Source organism: Myxine glutinosa, chromosome 9 (genome assembly GCF_964187855.1).
Source record: "Myxine glutinosa chromosome 9, kmMyxGlut1.1, whole genome shotgun sequence".
Lineage (NCBI taxonomy): Eukaryota > Metazoa > Chordata > Myxini > Myxiniformes > Myxinidae > Myxine > Myxine glutinosa.
Window position 1 is genome coordinate 50,233,590 of NC_136269.1, and position 21,138 is coordinate 50,254,727.

Here is a 21,138-nt window from a genome sequence, read left to right on the forward strand (position 1 = left end):
ACACGACACAGTGTAAGTCAATGCATCATCTGACATGTGTCTCATATATGATGATGTGTACTGTCACAAGCTCAACCCTTCCACAAGCTTTGTCCTTTAACCCTTCAGTCGGTGTGTTCCCCTTAGTCCTAGTATCTCTCCCCTCCATTTTATACTGTTCCTTTTGTTCTGGAGGAGTTAAAAGTAAAGAAGGGAAAAGTTAGAGGTTGGGTTGATTAAGTGCAGTGTTCATAACTCACATCCTGGAAAAGAAAGAGAAGAGTGAGTTTGGAGACTGACATTTTCACGTATTTTGTACTTTATTGAGACATGATTGTTTTAAGAGTTTGTTACTTGGCAAAAAAAATAATTTTTGACAAGTTTGTTGATCACTCCGGTTTGTGTTTGCGTGTTTGTCTGTCCGCTCGCAATTTTAAACCGATCTTCACGAAACTTCACCAAATGGTGCAGTTGCTGGTCCAACAGAATCCTATTTATTTTTGAAGTCAAAAGGTCAACATAGGCCAAAGGTCAGCCACTTTTTTCGAATTTCTAAAATCCTCTGGTCATAGACAACGTGTGGCCCTGATTGGATTTCTCTCATCTCCCGTTCCTGTTCAGGCTGGAGTTCCCCAAGGCAGTGTTCTGGGCCCTGTGCTTTTTCTGGTCTTTATCAATGATCTCTCCGACTCTCTGGAAAATCCTCTCTATCTCTTTGCTGATGACTCCACTCTCTGCCGCTCCATTCCTCATCCCTCAGATCGGCAGTCTGCAACCTCCTCACTCTCTGAAGACCTGGACAAAATCACAGACTGGTCAAACAAGTGGAACATGTCTTTCAATCCTGACAAATCTCACACTCTTACTATGTCTTTCCGAAAAGATCGACTGGACAACCCTCCCATCTACTTTCTCAACAATCCTCTCCAAGAAGTTCTGTCGCTCAAGCTTTTGGGTCTCACTATCTGCCATGGTCTTTCTTGGGAAAACCACATTTCCAAGCTGGCCTCCAAAGCCAGTCGCCGACTGGGCATCCTCCGTCGTGCGAAGTCCTTCCTCGGCACACCTGAGCTCCTCACCACATACAAGGCTTTCATCCGCAGCTCAATGGAATACTGTTCTCCCCTATGGGCCGGTGCTCCTGCCTCACACCTAGCTCGGCTTCACGCTGTTGAAACCAAAGCTTTCAGAATCATTGGAATCTCCCGTGATGAAGCTATCTCCGAGGGCCTTTCACTCACTCACCGCAGACAGGTAGGTGGTCTTTCTGTCTTCTACCGACTCATCTCCGGCCTTGCTCCCCCAGCTCTCTGTGCTTTGTCCCCCAAATATTCCTACAGGTCACACAAGATCTGCCAGCAACCCTCTGATGGTTAAACTGCCGAAATCTCGGCTCTCTGCTCACCTTCACTCTTTCAATCCTCTTTTCTCCCGCCTCTGGAACAAACTCTCACACTCCCTTCAATCCCACTCCTCCCTTCAGGTCTTTAAAACAGCTGTTCACCACCATCTCTTATCTTTCCCCATCCAAAACCTTGATCTTTTCTACCCCCACTAATTCACCCCAGATCCACCTTGTTTGAAATTCCAACTTCTTTCCTGGAAGTCCTAGCAGTGTCCATGTGTTTTATAACTCTCCCACCCCCACCCCCCTTCCCATGCCTCCTCCCCCAAATTCCCTCTCCTTCCCACAGATCTCTCGATGTCCCTGCTCTCAGATGTTGTGTTTGTGTTCCTCCCCCTCTCACCCCATCTTGTCTACCGCTCCTCATGTTATATGTTTTATGTGTCGGTTTGTCTTTCTGTGTGATTAATGTTAGCTCTTTCACGAGCCTCGATCTTGTATACAAAAAAAAAAAAAAATCCTCAATTTTCATCCGATTGACTTGAAATTTGAATATGATTTACATATCAGCAAACTAAATTCAACCACCAACTATTTTTGAGATCAGAATAGGTCAAAAGATCAGCATCGGTCAAGGGTCAAACAATTGTCTCAAATTTCTAACATCCTTAATTTTCATCCGATTGACTTGAAATTTGAATAGGATTTTCATATCGGCTAACTGAATTCAACCACCAACTATTTTTGAGATCAGCATAGGCCAAAAGGTCAACATAGGCCAAATGTCAACAATTTCAAATTTCTAAAATCCTCAATTTTCATCGGATTGACTTGAAAACTGAATATGATTTGCATATCGGCTTATTGAAACCAGCCACCAACTATTTTTGAGCTCAACATAGGAAAAAGGTCAACATAGGCCAAATTTCTTAAATTGTCAGTTTTCATCCAATTAACTTAAAATTTGAAGACGATTTGCATATCAGGTCACTGAATTCAACCACCAATTATTTTTGAGGTCAACATAGGCCAAATTTCTAAAATTGTCAGTTTTCATCCAATTAACTTAAAATTTGAAGACGATTTGCATATCAGGTCACTGAGTTGAACCACCAATTATTTTTGAGGTCAAAAGGATTCTCTACTGAGTGCCATTCTACTTTGTTCTGTTTTGCCAAGTGACGCTCTGAGTGATTTTTTCATTAAAGCTTCTTCATTTATGCTATCATTTTGAGGTTTTTTTCTGTTTTATTTATTTGGAGGAGGAAGAGAATGCTGTTGACCCATGGGAGGCTGTCTCTCTGGATGGTGAGCAGTGGAATCTGCTGCTTCGTCAGGCTAAAGATATACTGCAACTCAACACTCTCTTTTTGTGCTGGTATTATGAGGCAACCTTTACTTTTTATGCTGAAGGTTCTAATGCTTTCTTTTCACTTGGTTTTGAGGTTCAGAATGAGGATTCCATGTTCCACTAACCTGCACCGATTTTATGGCTATTTCATGTCACATCGATCTGGGTTCGATAAATGATTGCCTGATGCCCACATAAGCCCCGAACAAGTTGTCCATGCCCTCAACAATTTAGAGTCCTAAGGATATCAGATTTGCAAGACCCTATCCGGTCGCTTTTGCTTTGTCCTCACTTCATTTATTACTAGGCCAGCATGGTAAATCTCGTTAACTTTTTCGTTGGATGCGCCTTTTTCTTTAAAGCAATGTACTATCCCAACCACCCTGATCTTGTATCACGTATATACATACAAACACACAAATGAAGGTGTTTGTAAGTTTTGTAACAGCAGTGATGAGCCTTAAACAACAGTAAAGAATCAGCATGTTTGAGGTTGAGTTTGTTTGGTGCTCAGCTGTAAACTTGTCTGGTTCTGGGTTTCATATTGAAACAGATATAACTGTTTTGTCATTTGGGTGGCAATTAGAGATGTACATTTCAGAAAACTTGATACCAGATATACTCTTTATTTCTGCACATTTATTATTTATTTTTTTGGCTTTTTGAACTGAGCTTGTAAAGTTGATTGCCTGTATTGCAGCACAAGCAAGCCATGTCATTCCGAAACAAGCACCACAACCTCCATCAAGGAGCTCTTGGAAGGAGGAAGAGGTGAGGGTCTATTTCACTGAGTTTCCTTGGAGAAAATTGTTGCTGTCATACTTGTGTTTCAACATCAACATGTTTTCCGCTAAGACATGGCAAATAAAGTAGGAAAGGATCCGTAATGTGATGGGGGTCTTGGGTGGACTACTGCCGTGCTGGCAATAATTGACCCAAAATCATCGAGCGTTCTTGTTGGGCAGCATTTGAAACTGTGGGTGTGAATGATCACGTGATCTTAGTTCTTGCCGTGATTCATTGGTTATTCTACGCTAGCGGGACTTTTCCCACCAACAATGATCGAGAAGAAGGCAGGCTCACGTTTACAATTAACCATTTAACCATCAAAATGTTGACGATAAAATTATTATGAAGGCACTGTCAAATGATCAAACACAAAGGATGACGAGCAATATTCGCGACTGAGCCGACGGAGCAGTGTGTGTGTGTGTGTGTGTGTGTGTGTGTGTGTGTGTGTGTGTGTGTGTGTGTGTGTGTGTGTGTGTGTGTGTGTGTGTGTGTGTGTGTGTGTGTGTTGGTGTGTGTTGGTGTGTTGTGACGATATTTTTCCGCTATGGCCAAACATATCTTCATCAAACTTCCAGAGGTTCATCAAGTCTCATGGGGTGTTTTAGGCAAAAAGTGGGATTTTCTTTTTTTAATCGCTACAGGGGTGGATCCAGAATTTTTTTTAGAGGGGATTCACTTGTGGTTAAAATATCTACCACCAAGCCTTATTCAAGTCAATGTATTTGTCTTCTATTTTTTTTCACTTGACAAAATTTAGCTCAAAAATGCAAAATGTCATGTAAAATGACAATATTTTACAACAAATCTAAACACTGCGTATCAGGAATTAACACAGAGCCAGAGGAAAAAAGTAATGTGGCTTGGATTAATTGCTACGTGAAAGAAAAATATGCATATGATTGTCCATTGTCCAATGTCATCTTGCACAACGATCATGTAACAGACTAGAAAGGCACTCAGTATGGAGCATACCTCTGCCAGGTTGAATAGTTTCTTTTGTATCCCACTGATAAACCGGATCTGGATTCGAACCTTTACCAAATCGAATCGGCTTCTTATTGTTGCCTAACCAACTCATCCACCAAGTTTAGTTATAGAACGTGCACAGCTTTTTGAGATAACATGCTATATATCGTTTTTAGCCCAATCACTCAATGGTGGATTAAACGATTATTAAAATCAAATAATTATTGTTTCTGGATCCTAATCCGGATCTTCACCAAAATCTAATCTATTTGTCCTCGTCACAAACCCAACCTGTCCACCAAGTTTCATCCGCATCCGTCCACAATGTTTTGAAATACTGTACTATTCTATATGTCATTTTTCGACCAATCGCTCCATGGTGAAGAATCAGTTGAAAAAATTAACAATTCCCGTTTCCGGATCCGAATTCGGATTTTCACAAAATTCAAATAAATTCGTCCATGTCACACACTCAGCCTGCCTACCACACCCCCTTCACCTCCATGTCTCCCTTACCCTTCACATTCCCCTCCCCTTATCCTTCACTTTCCCCTTCTCCTTCACTTTCTCCTTCACTTTTACATCCCCCTTCATATTCATTTTCACCACCTTCTGCTTCACTTTCCCCTCCTCCTTCACTTTTCCCGTCATCTTCACTTTCACGTCCCCCTTCATCTTCACTTTCACCACATTCTCCTTCACTTCCCCTTCTTCACTTTCTCCTTCACTTTCACATCCCCCTTCATTTTCACTTTCACCACCTTCCCCTTCACTTTCCCGTTTCCCCGTTCGCTCTTCCCAATTTGCTGTTCCCCTTTACACTCATATTTTGTTATCTTTGTTGAAAAAGCAATACATATTGTCCTGTTCCTAGGAATTAAAATCATCCAAACGAGCTTAACACTCCGAGGCGTTCAGTCAAAAATGACGGTGTTCTTTACACGCGAGGGAAAGGAGAATGACGAACTTACCTTCACGGGTCCCACCGTACGTCTTTGCACCTGCGAAGATCAACCCAAACCAATACGGATTCAAATGTACAAAAATACCGGCTTTATTGAAGAAATGCCGGCAACAAAATGACACACGGCAAAACTAAGATTCCAAAATGGGACGTCCCCACACAGACCCATATACACACAAAGAGAAAAATAAAGGTGAAAATAAAGCGTGTAATTGTGACTTTGCTGTGGTCCCCTTGATCGTCCGGAATCGTCACAGGCCCTTCGTGCTCGCACGGAAAAACACCCTGCCGCGCAACCCACGAGCAGGAACCGGTCCTCCGTGCTCAGTCCGCTCACTCCTGGCTCCGTGCATGAAGCGAGCAGGCCACGCCTGCTCGGTCGCTCCAGCCGCGCTCGTCCTCACGATCGTCGAGACCTCCAACGCCCTCGGTGCAAGAGAGCTATAAAATTTTCACGTGGTTGTCAAGACGGCCCGCACGCGAGAGCACAACCGCGACTGCACAGCACCCATGTTCCAATGCAAGCGATAGTAAACCTCGACCGTTAGCTATCAAAGTCCCACAGCAGAGAGAGCCAAGAGAGATGTAAAATGCCGACTGCACGCGATCAGATCAAGCAGCAGAGAGAAAATGTCGGCCCTCCAACTCCTTTGTACTCAAGGCTCTGACGTCATCCGACGCCGCACGTGCCTGCTCCAACCAGCAAGTCCCGCTCTTCGTTGCTTAACTCTCCTAACCAATCACTGTTCTCCGGGGCGTGGCCTCCCGGACCTGCCTGCTTGATGTTATCACACGTCGGTGGTATCATCATTGGTGCTCAAAGTCCTGTTTCCAGTTAGCTTTTATTTAGTGTCGTTTAATATGCTATTTGCCTGGCTTTGCATGTGTGCTGCATTGTCATAAGGAACAGAGGAAAAATAGCAGAGGCAGTTACCAACAGCGGATTCATTACCCATAATCCCTAACTAATTAACATAACCCCACCTCTCATGATGGGAACGAAGATACGCGCATACAAGACATCTGGTCTAAACTTATTTCCTACTTATGATGCATGGGGTTTCTTCTTCTTCATCGCAGCATACGGAGAATGGTATACTATACAATTCTACCTGGACTAAGGTAATCATTGCCTACTCCCCACAAACGTAACAATATGCTCAACAATGATGTGTCTTCATGAAATTTTACATTATTATTCAGATAGTTATGTATGCAGATTGAAGTTGACCCAATAATTACCTTGTCATCATTCGGAGAGATGCTGTTAATGGTGTGTGATCCAGGGATGATATTATTCCTGCTATAATTTTCATCCTGACACAACAGCAAGGTACTAAATTAATCATTCCAGATGACAACACACATCCACACAATGTGCATGTTGTCGTTGCTGCACTTCAGCACCATTATCCACCTGGACTGGCCTGCACACTCTCCGGCCTTAAATATAAGCTTAAAGCAAGCAGAGCGCGATGCCACACTGAGTCAATTGCTCAAGATATATCCAGGTTGACGGTCTTGACCTCTTCTTTGATTGAATGAGACAGAATCCAAACTGGTGATTAGAAATCAGACTCCTTGAAAAGGGGAACGATTTGACATTGGCAGAGACCATGGATTCCATAACTTTGCTTTTCAATGGAGGTTTAATGGCCTGTAGCTAGGAGGGTCTGTTTTTTTGCACAAGTCATGTGAATGGGATTAATGTTAGCTGTCTTCCAGGCAGAGAGGAGGTGGCCAAAATTGAGGGACGGGCTGAAGACTGCAGACAGATGAAAATCACGAGCAGTTTCTTATGCACTGTGCTTCTGAGAATGTCTTTTCTTTTTCAGTGAGATAACAGCATGCTCTGAACTCTATGTTTATACAAGTCTTACACAAATATGGCACGATCACTTTGAAAGCTTTATTTAATTGCTATGTGATGTGGCTTTAGGTTCCATTGCAGACTGCGTGGCAAGGTGGGCAATGCATCTGTGGCTTCCTCCTGCAATGCTTCAAATCAGCAAAGATGGCAATGAAAATGGAGATGAAGTGAAAGATTCTATTCAACAAGAATTTGAGCACATTACTGGTGAGTTTATCACGCTCCATATGTTTTCAAATATTTTTTTTCATGGGCTTTTGGTTTGACAGTGGATATTATTACAGCTTTATGTTAGCTTTGATGGGCACATAAAGTGGATTCATAGCACAAGGCATGAATTTCAGTTAAATGATATGACAAAATACTACATCTTCACACAGCTGTTTCAAATGTAATATTCGACCAATTCCCCTTTTAATTGAGCCTTGACTTGGAGATGAAGGGAGGAAAACTGATATGTCTCATTGTACTAAATCAATTGAAAGAGGTTGGGCTCGTTCCCGGTACTTTGAAAAAATGTTCACCGAACCGCTTGATGTGCATGCGGTTGTACAGCGTCGTGTGGAAGCCGAACCACGTAACAGACCACTCGGCAGAAGACCTATCAGCAAAAAGGAAGAGTACAATAACAACAACACTTGTTGGTGATCTGGCGCGTTAACTTGGTGAATGTTGCCAGGGTGTTTGTCATGCCACAGGGCACTTTTAGGAACTAGAAAAGACCCTCTGGTGTGGCAACAGCAGAAATTATCTTAGCCCTTTTAATGGGAGGAACCTACCAGTAACCGTTTATTTGGTTAAATAATTACTGCAACATACTTGGCTTGTCTGATTTTATCAATGCAATCATTAATACGAGGTATTGGGAATGCATCAGCCTTCATGATGGCATTTAGTTTTCGATAGTCGATGCAAAACCACATGATGTTTAAAACTTTAGAAATCATGATGAGAGGAGAGCTCCAGTCACTGTTGCCCAGTTCAGTTGTTCTCTTTTCCAACATGTAGTTGATCTCCTTCTTAGTCCATTCTTGCTTGGTAGGATGTGTTTTCCAATAGGTCTTGCCTTACCCACATCATTGTCATAGTTTATAGCCGTGGTACACCCTTGGGTGTTTGTGAGTAGCTTTCAATATGCTCCCTTAGTTATACACACCGTTCCACCATTAAATGCGTTATGTGCAGCTCATCCAGGTTGATTACAACCTCTGACTTGGTGTACTCACACTGGATCCTAGGTACAGGTCTTTTGCCACCAATAGCTACTTCTGGTCTTGTGCGTAAGTCTTTAATGTCTTCATAGACACCAGGCCCACCAATGACCCAATGCTGTAATATGTTTTAAGCATGTTAATGTGGCACAACCTTCTGGCTTTTTCTGTCAGGTATACAAATCACATACTCAACCTCATTAACTTTCTTTTTCACCATATATGGTTCACCACCATATATGGGTGAAATTCCCCAGTGATTTGAATCCTGGAAGAGGCAAAAGTACAGTCTTCTGTCCTTTGAGTCGTACTGTTTCTTAATCTTCCCTTGGGAACTCTGCAGATTGCCATTTGCAATGTTTCATGCTTTATTTAGCTGTTTTCTTGAAGTTTGACATGTATTCCAGCAAGTTAAGTTCATCTGTTTTTCCCACCCATTTTTCTTCGACAAGTTTCATGGAATCCCTAACTGTAGGTCTAAAGATGACTTCACAGAGACTTAACCACAGTTCCGGCTTTTGTTTCAGGTGATGGCCTCACCTAATCAATGAGTACTTTGCTGGATGACTCTTCAAAGGCTGGTATTGAGCACAGCAGAGCTGGTTTCAGCATTTGATTGTGTTTCCCCACCGCCTGACGTGTATGACACATCCGACAGTACTCCGCAATATCAAGTCTCTTCTTGGGCCAAATAAAGTTGCATAATCTGGCCTCTTGTCTTCTGAATGTCCAAATGACCTGCAATCTGAAGCTTATGAGCCAATCACATTATTTCTTCATGGTAACCTGGTGGCACATTTTTATATACCACTCTTCATTCATCATCACCTGGTACATCATGTGGTCTCCATTACCGCATCAATATGCCTGACTTAATGAAGAGGCATACTGGTACTTTCTGGGCTTCTTCATCCGATAGGGATGAGGTTGCAATATTACAAAGAACGGGATGATCCTGGTGACCCTGTGTCGGTCTTGCTTGAAAGTGGTCTCCAGTCCTCTTGAGAATCATGGGCTAACTGGTTATCCTTGTCACCAGTTGACTCAACATTGCGGATGTCGTTGGTGCCACTCAAACAGGTTGCGTCATGAACACCGGTGACTTGATCATTTGGAGGACTGAATAAACTTTCAGCCAATGTGAAACCATCATCCACAGCTGTAGGAAAAGGTTGTTGTTACTCTCTCACTTTACGATCATTGACCTTGTCACAACATAGTCTAGGAACAAGACCTGAAAATTCCTATAAGAAAAGCTCTTTGTCTTCTCATGTGACTGGCTGAGAAATAATGCAAGGTGTAATTTTCACTTGATCCCCTGAGATATAACTTCCCAGAAGGAAGGTCACTCCATCTATTGGCAGAATGGGCACAATGCCTATGGTAGCAGGTCCTTTCTTGAATTTGCAATCCAAGTCAATGTGTTGAAGAGGCACACAGTCGTTCAATATCCACCTTTAATACCTTGAATGATTGTTGCCGGCTTAGTTGCCGGCTTTCGTAGGCACAGTACCTTTAATACCTTGAAGCCCTGGTGTTGGGCTAGCGGCTAGGGTGCCGGCTTAGGATCCCAGGATCCTGGGTTCGAATCCCGGTCGATCGCTGAATTAATGCCACGGGGGGTTGACTCAGCCTGTCATCCTTCCGAGGTCGGCTAATTGAGTACCAGTTCACTGGTAATTCCCTGTTTGTCGTTAAAGGCGGCAAAAAGGGTTGGCGTCAGGAAGGGCATCCGGCCGTAAAACATTGCTTCAAAAAGGGGACCAAAAAACAACAACAACCACGGTTCCCGAAAAAGGCCAACCCCCGCTTTGCGGGGAAAAATGGCCTCTAAAGGTCGTTATTAATACCTTGAATGATTCCACTGTCATCAGTTTCCTTGAGTCAAGGGAATTATACCCTGTAAAAGCAAGCACTGTGCCACTTCCATGTTTCGTAGGATGGGCACTGGCCTGAAATCGCCAACTCCCACTGGCGATGCATATCCCTAGGAAATGGAACTTTGAGAGCACACAACTTCAGACCCAGTGGAAAGCTTGACAGGTGTCTCAACTGGTTTGGCATCAGTGATCTTAACACCATAAGAGACCTGCTGGTATCCATATATGCCAAGGCCACAGGTGCATTACATCAGTTGGTCCTTCATTTCAATTTCCAACATTTGGAAATTAAATGGACCTGCTTGTTGCAGTACTTCCACAAGACCATGGAACCCTTGGAGCTCAGGATCCCCAGACTTAGGTTTGCATATCTCCTTGACATCAATGAGCTCGGCCTTTTCATGGTCTCCCGTTCTGCTGGACTTGCTGAATAATTCCCAGTTCTTGGAAAATTTGCCCCAATCTTCTGACTTGCATTTATACCCCTCAGGTACTATATGGTTTGGTAAATGGGTTCTTATAAATGACAGCACATTCATATGCCAGAACTTCTGCCCTACTTGAGGAATCCACTTCTTTTTCATCCAGGTAAGTATTAATCAAATCATGGACACAGTTCTTAAATTATTCTCGGACCACGAGTTGTCCTAACATAGTGATACTCCTCCTTGCTATATTTGGTCTGATACCACCGTCAAATACATTTTCCTTTTCTTTAGCAAATGCCACATGTGTCCTAAGCCTTATTATAGGACACATATCATTTTTGCCGGTAAACTTCTCGTACCAATTCGTATGCGTCAAGATTACATCTTTGACCCCAGCATAGTGGATACTTTGCTCACAACATAGAGCTGAATACACCTCCTGAGCTTTTATTTTGCTTTACCTACGTACCTATAGTGCTTTACCTACCCTTTGTAGTAGTAGTCCAATAAAAAGGACAATATTGCCTCAGCCACTTCACACAGTTTTGTTAAACTGCAATTTTTTGTCAGTGGGTAACATCATATTTAGTACTCCAAGCAAAGGCCAAATATTGTATATTTTACAGGAATGTGCAAATTGTTTTTCTCTCCTTGTTCCTGTCTTTGACCAGCTCCTCTAAAGATGGTGTTGATGTCATTTCCATTCAGTCTTGAGCCAGACATGCTGCACTCTCATTGCAGCTGGGCCAACGTGGTGCAGTGGAACAAAGATCCGGAGGTGTGTGCAGGCAGCAAGAGATTGGATTGTGATGCATCGAGCGACCCTTTGATTGGTTTTAGGGAAAAATTGTTCGACATGTGATGGCAATTAATTTTAAAACCTTTTCTTTCTGTGTGAAGTGTGATCCAACAAGTTTGCTCTTCATTGGATCAGGTTGGCAAAGGCTATTTATATTCATGTCAATTCTCACATGAAGATCTTGATTTAAAAGATAAAATAGTTGGTCGTTAACTATTCCGGATGCTGAAATAGCACGTCATTGTTTAAGCGGTGAAGCTGCTTCAATATTTAGCTATGTCCTTTCTTCCATCTGTCTGTCAAAAATGAAGAAGAAGAACCTTTCTAACCTACCATGTTTATTTCTAAAGGGTTATAAAGTGTAATTCCATCGGGTTATTAGGTGTAGTTCTAAAAGTTAATTCTAATGGGTTCTAAAGGGTAATTAAAATGGTTTCTAAAGGGTAATTATAATGGGTTCTAAAGCGTAATTCTAATGGGTTCTAAAGTGTAATTGTCCCCCGTCGTACCGCGGAGCGAAAGGGGGACTATGGTTTTCCCCTCCGTCCGTGTGTGCGTGCGTGCGTCCGTGTGAACGTGCGTCCGTGCATGCATGCATGCATGCATGCATGCGTAAGCGAAGGACCGAATTCTAATTTGGTGTGTGGGTGCAACCCACGTCAAAATCCAAGATGGCCGCCGCCATGTATGTCTGATGCCATGTATGTCTGAACATTGTGAGCAGAATATCTTGAAAAATAAGCGAAGTACCAACTTCTAATCTGGTGTGTGGGTGTAGCTAGGCATAAGGAAGAACGCCATTGAAAATTGGGTCGCCACGACAAAATCCAAGACGGCCGCCACCATATACATGTCTGAACCTTGTGAGCGAAATATCTTGAAAAATAAACGAACTACTAACTTCTAATCTGGTGTGTGGGTGTACCTACGCATAAGGAAGAATGCGATTGAAAATTGGTTCGCCACGTCAAAATCCAAGATGGCCGCCGCCATATATATATGTCTGAACCTTGTGAGCGGAATATCTTGAAGAATAAGCGAAGTGCCAACTTCTAATCTGGTGCGTGGGTGTATCCAGGCATAAGGAAGAACGCTATTGAAAATTGGGTCGCCACGTCAAAACCCAAGATGGCCGCCACCATATATATATATATGTCTGAACCTTGTGAGCGAAATATCTTGAAAAATAAACGAACTACTAACTTCTAATCTGGTGTGTGGGTGTATCCAGGCATAAGGAAGAACGCTATTGAAAATTGGGTCACCACGTCAAAATCCAAGATGGCCGCCTTGCGTCTTCCACTTTGTCAACTCACATAACTTCAACAACGGGGGACCGAGGCGTAACGCTTGTTCTAATGGGGTCTAAAGTGTAATTATAATGGGTTCTAAAGGGCAATTCTAAAGGGTATCATGCATTTCTTGGCTTTGCTTATTTCATATTTAAAATGCCAAACTGAACCCCTTTGGACATCGGTGCGTGCGTTCGTACGTGCGTGCATGCGAAAGCGAAGGACCGCATTCGAATTTGGTGTGTGGGTGCAACTCACATCAAAATCCAAGATGGCCACCGCCATGTATGTCTGACGCCATGTATGTCTGAACCTTGTGAGTGGAATATCTTGAAAAATAAGCGAAGTACCAACTTCTAATCTGGTGTGTGGGTGTATCTGGGCATATGGAACAATGCTCTTGAAAAGTGGGTCGCCACGTCAAAATCCAAGATGGCCACCACCATATATATGTATGAACCTTGTGAGCGAAATATCTTGAAAAATAAAGGGACTACTAACTTCTAATCTGGTGTGTGGGTGTATCTACGCATAAGGAAGAACGCTATTGAAAATTGGGTCGCCACGTCAAAATCCAAGATGGCCACCGCCATGTATGTCTGAACCTTGTGAGCGAAATATCTTGAAAAATAAACGAACGACTAACTTCTAATCTGGTGTGTAGGTGTATCTAGCCAAAACGAAGAACGCTATTGAAAATTGGGTCGCTACGTCAAAATCCAGGATGGCCGACGCCATGTATGTCTGAACCTTGTGAGCGGAATATCTTGAAAAATAAGCGAAGTACCAACTTCTAATCTGGTGTGTGGGTGTATCTAGGCATAAGGAAGAACGCTATTGAAAATTGGGTCGCCATGTCAAAATCCAAGATGGCCGCCACCATGTATGTCTGAACCTTGTGAGCGAAATATCATATCATGGCATGTTTTCTGCGTCTTCCACTTTGTCAACTCAATCACTTCCCCGACGGGGGACCTAGGCGTAACACTTGTTTCACTTGTGTTAGTGTTGCAGCAGCACTTTCCGCACTTGTGTTGGTGTTGCATGACCACTTTACACACTTGTGCTAGTGATGCAAAACGACTTTTCGCATTTGTGTTCGTGTTGAAAACCACTTTTCGCACTTGTGTTAGTGTTGCAAAACCACTTTCCCCACTTGTGCTGGCAATGCAAAACCACTTTTTACACTTGTGTTAGTGTTGCAGAACCACTTTCCGCACTTGTGTTGGTGTTGCACAACCACTTTCCACATTTGTGCTGGCAATGCAAAACCATTTTTCGCACTTGTGCGAGTATTGGAAAGCCACTTTCCCCACTTTTGTTGGTGTTGCAAAACCACTTTCCCCACTTGTGGTCGTGTTGCAAAACCATTTTCCACGCTTGTGCTAGTGTTGCAGAACCACTTTCCACACTTGTGTTCGTGTCAAAAACCACTTTTCACACATGTTAGTGTTGCAGAACCACTTTCCGCACTTGCGATGGTGTTGAAAACCACTTTTCGCACTTGTGTTAGTGTTGAAAACCACTTTTTACTCTTGTTTTAGTGATGCAGAACCACTTTTCACACTTGTGTTGGTGTTGCATAACCACTTTCCACACTTGTGCCAGCAATGCAAAACCACTTTTCGCACTTGTGTAATTGTCGCAAAACCACTTTTCGCGCTCCTGATAGTGTTGAAATCCACTTTCCCCACTTGTGGTCGTGTTGCAAAACCATTTTCCACACTTGTGCTAGTGTTGCAAAACCACTTTTCGCCCTTGTGTTAGTGTTGCAAAATCACTTTCTGCACTCCTGTTAGTGTTGAAATCCATTTTTCGCATTTATGTTCGTGTTGCAAAACCACTTTCCACACTTGTGCTAGTGATGCAAAACCACTTTCCACACTTGTGTTGGTGTTGCAAAACCACTTTTCGCACTTGTGTTCGTGTTGAAAACCACTTTTCGCATTTGTGTTAGTGTTACAGAACCACTTTCCCCACTTGTGCTGGTGATGCCAAACCACTTTGCGCACTTGTGTAATTGTCGCAAAACCACTCTTTGCGCTCCTGATAGTGTTGAAATCCACTTTCCCCACTTGTGGTCGTGTTGCAAAACCATTTTCCACACTCGTGCTGGTGTTGCAGAACCACTTTCCGCACTTGTGGTTGTGTTGAAAACCACTTTTCACACTTGTGTTGGTGTTGCATAACCACTTTCCACACTTGTGCTGGCAATGCAAAACCACTTCTCGCACTTGTGTAATTGTTGCAAAACCACTTATCGCCCTTGTGTAATTGTTGCAAAACCTCTTTTCGCGCTCCTGTTAGTGTTGAAATCCACTTTCCCCACTTGTGTTGGTGTTGCATAACCACTTTCCACACTTGTGCTGGCAATGCAAAACCACTTTTTGCACTTGTGTTAGTGTAGAAAACTACTTTCCCCACTTTTGTTGGTGTTGCAAACCACTTTACACACTTGTGCTGGCAATGCAAAACGACTTTTCGCACTTGTGTTCGTGTTGAAAACCACTTTCCGCACTTGTGGTTGCGTTGAAAACCACTTTTCGCACTTGTGTTAGTGTAGAAAACTACTTTTCGCACTTGTGTTGGTGTTGCATAACCACTTTTCACACTTGTGCGAGTATTCCAAAGCCACTTTCTCCACTTGTGTTAGTGTTGCAAAACCACTTTCCACACTTGAGCGAGTGATGCAAAACCACTTTCCGCACTTGTGTACTTGTTGCAAAACCACTTTCCACACTTGTATTAGTGTTGCAGAACCACTTTCCGCACTTGTGGTTGCGTTGAAAACCACTTTTCGCACTTGTGTTAGTGTAGAGAACTACTTTTCACACTTGTGTTAGTGTTGAAAACCACTTTTCACACTTGTGTTAGTGCTGCAGAACCACTTTCCGTACTTGTGGTTGTGTTGAAAACCACTTTCCGCACTTGTGGTTGCGTTGAAAACCACTTTTCACACTTGTGTTATTGCAGAAAACTACTTTCCCCACTTGTGTTAGTGTTGCATAACCACTTTCCACACTTGTGTTGGTGTTGCAAACCACTTTACACACTTGTGCTAGTAATGCAAAACGACTTTTCGCACTTGTGTTCGTGTTGAAAACCACTTTTTACACTTGTGTTAGTGTTGCAGAACCACTTTCCACACTTGTGTTGGTGTTGCATAACCACTTTCCACACTTGTGCTGGCAATGCAAGACCACTTTTTGCACTTGTGCGAGTATTGCAAAGCCACTTTCGCCACTTTTGTTGGTGTTGCAAAACCACTTTCCCCACTTGTGGTCGTGTTGCAAAACCATTTTCCACACTTGTGCTGGTGTTGCAGAACCACTTTCCGTTCTGGTGGTTGCGTTGAAAACCACTTTTCACACTTGTGTTAGTGTTGAAAACTACTTTTCACACTTGTGTTCGTGTCGAAAACCACTTTTCACACATGTTAGTGTTGCAGAACCACTTTCCGCACTTACGATGGCATTGAAAATCACTTTTTGCACTTGTGTTAGTGTTGAAAACCACTTTTTACTCTTGTTTTAGTGATGCAGAACTACTTTCTGCACTTGTGTTGGTGTTGCAGAACCACTTTCTGCACTTGTGTTGGTGTTGCATGACCACTTTCCACACTTGTGCCAGCAATGTAAAGCCACTTTCCCCACTTGTGTTAGTGTTGCAAAACCACTTTCCACACTTGTGCTAGTGATGCAAAACCACTTTGCGCAGTTGTGTAATTGTGGCAAAACCACTTTTCGTGCTCCTGATAGTGTTGAAATCCACTTTCCCCACTTGTGGTCGTGTTGCAAAATCATTTTCCACACTTGTGTTGGTGTTGCATAACCATTTTCCACACTCGTGCTGGTGTTGCAAAACCACTTTTCGCACTTGTGTTCGTGTTGAAAACCACTTTTCGCACTTGTGGTTGCGTTGAAAACCACTTTTCGCACTTGTGTTAGTGTAGAAAACTACTTTTCGCACTTGTGTTGGTGTTGCATAACCACTTTCCACACTTGTGCTGGCAATGCAAAACCACTTTTCGCACTTGTGCGAGTATCGCAAAGCCACTTTCTCCACTTTTGTTGGTGTTGCAAAACCACTTTTCGCACTTGTGCCAGTATTGCAAAGCCACTTTCCCCACTTGTGTTAGTGTTGCATAACCACTTTCCACACTTGTGTTGGTGTTGCAAACCACTTTACACACTTGTGCGAGTAATGCAGAATGACTTTTCGCACTTGTGCTGGTGTTGCAAAACCACTTTTCGCACTTGTGCTGGCAATGCAAAACCACTTTTCGCACTTGTGCAAGTATTGCAAAGCCACTTTCCCCACTTTTGTTGGTGTTGCAAACCACTTTACACACTTGTGCTAGTAATGCAAAACGACTTTTCGCACTTGTGTTCGTGTTGAAAACCACTTTTTACACTTGTGTTGGTGTTGCATAACCACTTTCCACACTTGTGTTGGTGTTGCATAACCACTTCCACACTTGTGCTGGTGTTGCAAAAGCACTTTCCGCACTTGTGCGAGTATTGCAAAGCCACTTTCGCCACTTTTGTTGGTGTTGCAAAACCACTTTCCCCACTTGTGGTCGTGTTGCAAAACCATTTTCCACACTTGTGCTGGTGTTGCAGAACCACTTTCCGTTCTTGAAGGTTGCGTTGAAAACCACTTTTTACACTTGTGTTGGTGTTGCATAACCACTTTCCACACTTGTGTTGGTGTTGCATAACCACTTCCACACTTGTGTTGGTGTTGCATGACCATTTCCACACTTGTGCCAGCAATGCAAAACCACTTTTCGCACTTGTGTGAATATTGAAAAGCCACTTTCCCCACTTGTGTTAGTGTTGCAAAACCACTTTCCACACTTGTGCTAGTGATGCAAAACCACTTTGCGCACTTGTGTAATTGTGGCAAAACCACTTTTCGTGCTCCTGATAGTGTTGAAATCCACTTTCCCCACTTGTGGTCGTGTTGCAAAATCATTTTCCACACTTGTGCTAATGTTGCAGAACCACTTTCCGCACTTGTGGTTGCGTTGAAAACCACTTTTCGCACTTGTGTTAGTGTAGAAAACTACTTTTCGCACTTGTGTTGGTGTTGCATAACCACTTTCAACACTTGTGCTGGCAATGCAAAACCACTTTTCGCACTTGTGTAATTGTTGCAAAACCACTTTTCACCCTTGTGTAATTGTTGCAAAACCACTTTTCGCCATCCTGTTCGTGTTGAAATCCACTTTTCGCACTTCTGCTCGTGTTGCAAAACCACTTTCCACACTTGTGCTAGTGATGCAAAACCACTTTCCACACTTGTGTTGGTGTTGCAAAACCACTTTACACACTTGTGCTAGTAATGCAAAACCACTTTTCGCACTTGTGTTCGTGTTGAAAACCACTTTTCGCACTTGTGTTAGTGTTGCAGAACCACTTTCCGCACTTGTGTTAGTGTTGAAAACCACTTTTTACACTTGTGTTAGTGTTGCAGAACCACTTTCCGCACTTGTGTTGGTGTTGCATAACCACTTTCCACACTTGTGCTCGCAATGCAAAACCACTTTTCACACTTGTGCGAGTATTCCAAAGCCACTTTCTCCACTTGTGTTAGTGTTGCAAAACCACTTTCCACACTTGTGCTAGTGATGCAAAACCACTTTCCACACTTGTGTTCTTGTTGCAAAACCACTTTCCACACTTGTATTAGTGTTGCAGAACCACTTTCCGCACTTGTGGTTGCGTTGAAAACCACTTTTCGCACTTGTGTTAGTGTAGAGAACTACTTTTCACACTTGTGTTAGTGTTGAAAACCACTTTTCACACTTGTGTTAGTGCTGCTGAACCACTTTCCGTACTTGTGGTTGTGTTGAAAACCACTTTCCGCACTTGTGCTTGCGTTGAAAACCACTTTTCACACTTGTGTTAGTGCAGAAAACTACTTTCCCCACTTGTGTTAGTGTTGCATAACCACTTTCCACACTTGTGTTGGTGTTGCAAACCACTTTACACACTTGTGCTAGTAATGCAGAATGCCTTTTCGCACTTGTGTTCGTGTTGAAAACCACTTTTCGCACTTGTGTTCGTGTTGCAAAACCACTTTCCCCACTTGTGGTCGTGTTGCAAAACCATTTTCCACACTTGTGTTCGTGTTGAAAACCACTTCCCGCACTTGTGGTTGCGTTGAAAACCACTTTTCGCACTTGTGTTAGTGTAGAAAACTATTTTTCGCACTTGTGTTGGTGTTGCATAACCACTTCCACACTTGTGTTGGTGTTGCATAACCACTTCCACACTTGTGCTGGTGTTGCAAAACCACTTTCCGCACTTGTGTTGGTGTTGCATAACCACTTTCCACACTTGTGCTGGCAATGCAAAACCACTTTTCGCACTTGTGCAAGTATTGCAAAGCCACTTTCCCCACTTTTGTTGGTGTTGCAAACCACTTTACACACTTGTGCTTGTAATGCAAAACGACTTTTCGCACTTGTGGTTGCGTTGAAAACTACTTTTCGCACTTGTGTTGGTGTTGCATAACCACTTTCAATACTTGTGCTGGCATTGCAAAACCACTTTTCGCACTTGTGTAATTGTTGCAAAACCACTTTTCGCCCTTGTGTAATTGTTGCAAAACCACTTTTCGCGCTCCTGTTAGTGTTGAAATCCACTTTCCACACTTGTGTTCTTGTTGCAAAACCACTTTCCACACTTGTATTAGTGTTGCAGAACCACTTTCCGCACTTGTGGTTGCGTTGAAAACCACTTTTCGCACTTGTGTTAGTGTAGAGAACTACTTTTCACACTTGTGTTAGTGTTGAAAACCACTTTTCACACTTGTGTTAGTGCTGCAGAACCACTTTCCGTACTTGTGGTTGTGTTGAAAACCACTTTCCGCACTTGTGGTTGCGTTGAAAACCACTTTTCACACTTGTGTTAGTGCAGAAAACTACTTTCCCCACTTGTGTTAGTGTTGCATAACCACTTTCCACACTTGTGTTGGTGTTGCAAACCACTTTACACACTTGTGCTAGTAATGCAGAATGCCTTTTCGCACTTGTGTTCGTGTTGAAAACCACTTTTCGCACTTGTGTTCGTGTTGCAAAACCACTTTCCCCACTTGTGGTCGTGTTGCAAAACCATTTTCCACACTTGTGTTCGTGTTGAAAACCACTTTCCGCACTTGTGGTTGCGTTGAAAACCACTTTTCGCACTTGTGTTAGTGTAGAAAACTATTTTTCGCACTTGTGTTGGTGTTGCATAACCACTTCCACACTTGTGTTGGTGTTGCATAACCACTTCCACACTTGTGCTGGTGTTGCAAAACTACTTTCCGCACTTGTGTTGGTGTTGCATAACCACTTTCCACACTTGTGCTGGCAATGCAAAACCACTTTTCGCACTTGTGCAAGTATTGCAAAGCCACTTTCCCCACTTTTGTTGGTGTTGCAAACCACTTTACACACTTGTGCTTGTAATGCAAAACGACTTTTCGCACTTGTGGTTGCGTTGAAAACTACTTTTCGCACTTGTGCTGGCATTGCAAAACCACTTTTCGCACTTGTGTAATTGTTGCAAAACCACTTTTCGCCCTTGTGTAATTGTTGCAAAACCACTTTTCGCGCTCCTGTTAGTGTTGAAATCCACTTTTCGCACTTCTGTCCGTGTTGCAAAACCACTTTCCACACTTGTGCTAGTGATGCAAAACGACTTTCCACACTTGTGTTGGTGTTGAAAACCTCTTTTCGCACTTGTGTTAGTGTTGCAGAACCACTTTCCGCACTTGTGTTAGTGTTGAAAACCACTTTTTACACTTGTGTTAGTGTTGCAGAACCACTTTCCGCACTTGTGTTGGTGTTGCATAACCACTTTCCACACTTGTACTTGCAATGCAAAACCACTTTTCACACTTGTGCGAGTATTCCAAAGCCACTTTCTTCACTTGTGCTAGTGTTGCAAAACCACTTTCCACACTTGTGCTAGTGATGCAAAACCACTTTTCGCACTTGTGTTAGTGTTGCAGAACCACTTTCCGCACTTGTGTTAGTGTAGAAAACTATTTTTCGCACTTGTGTTGGTGTTGCATAACCACTTTCCACACTTGTGTTGGTGTTGCATAACCACTTCCACACTTGTGTTGGTGTTGCATAACCACTTCCACACTTGTGCTGGTGTTGCAAAACCACTTTCCGCACTTGTGTTGGTGTTGCATAACCACTTTCCACACTTGTGCTGGCAATGCAAAACCACTTTTCGCACTTGTGCAAGTATTGCAAAGCC

General features: G+C 43.0%; 1 protein-coding gene across 3 annotated transcripts in view; it reads left to right on the plus strand.

Moving 5' to 3' along the window:
* The window catches only part of RAB3GAP2 (RAB3 GTPase activating non-catalytic protein subunit 2), a 189,861-nt gene that overhangs the window by 108,471 nt on the left and 60,252 nt on the right, over nucleotides 1–21,138 (plus strand). For 2 of the 3 annotated variants that reach the window (XM_078784331.1, XM_078784332.1), the window contains exons 24-27: nucleotides 2,587–2,702; nucleotides 3,376–3,446; nucleotides 7,337–7,474; nucleotides 11,458–11,564. In XM_078784331.1, the coding sequence (XP_078640457.1) occupies nucleotides 2,587–2,702; nucleotides 3,376–3,446; nucleotides 7,337–7,474; nucleotides 11,458–11,564 (432 nt within the window). The remainder of the gene's footprint in view (nucleotides 1–2,586; nucleotides 2,703–3,375; nucleotides 3,447–7,336; nucleotides 7,475–11,457; nucleotides 11,565–21,138) is intronic. The other variant, XM_078784333.1, reaches the window with a different exon arrangement.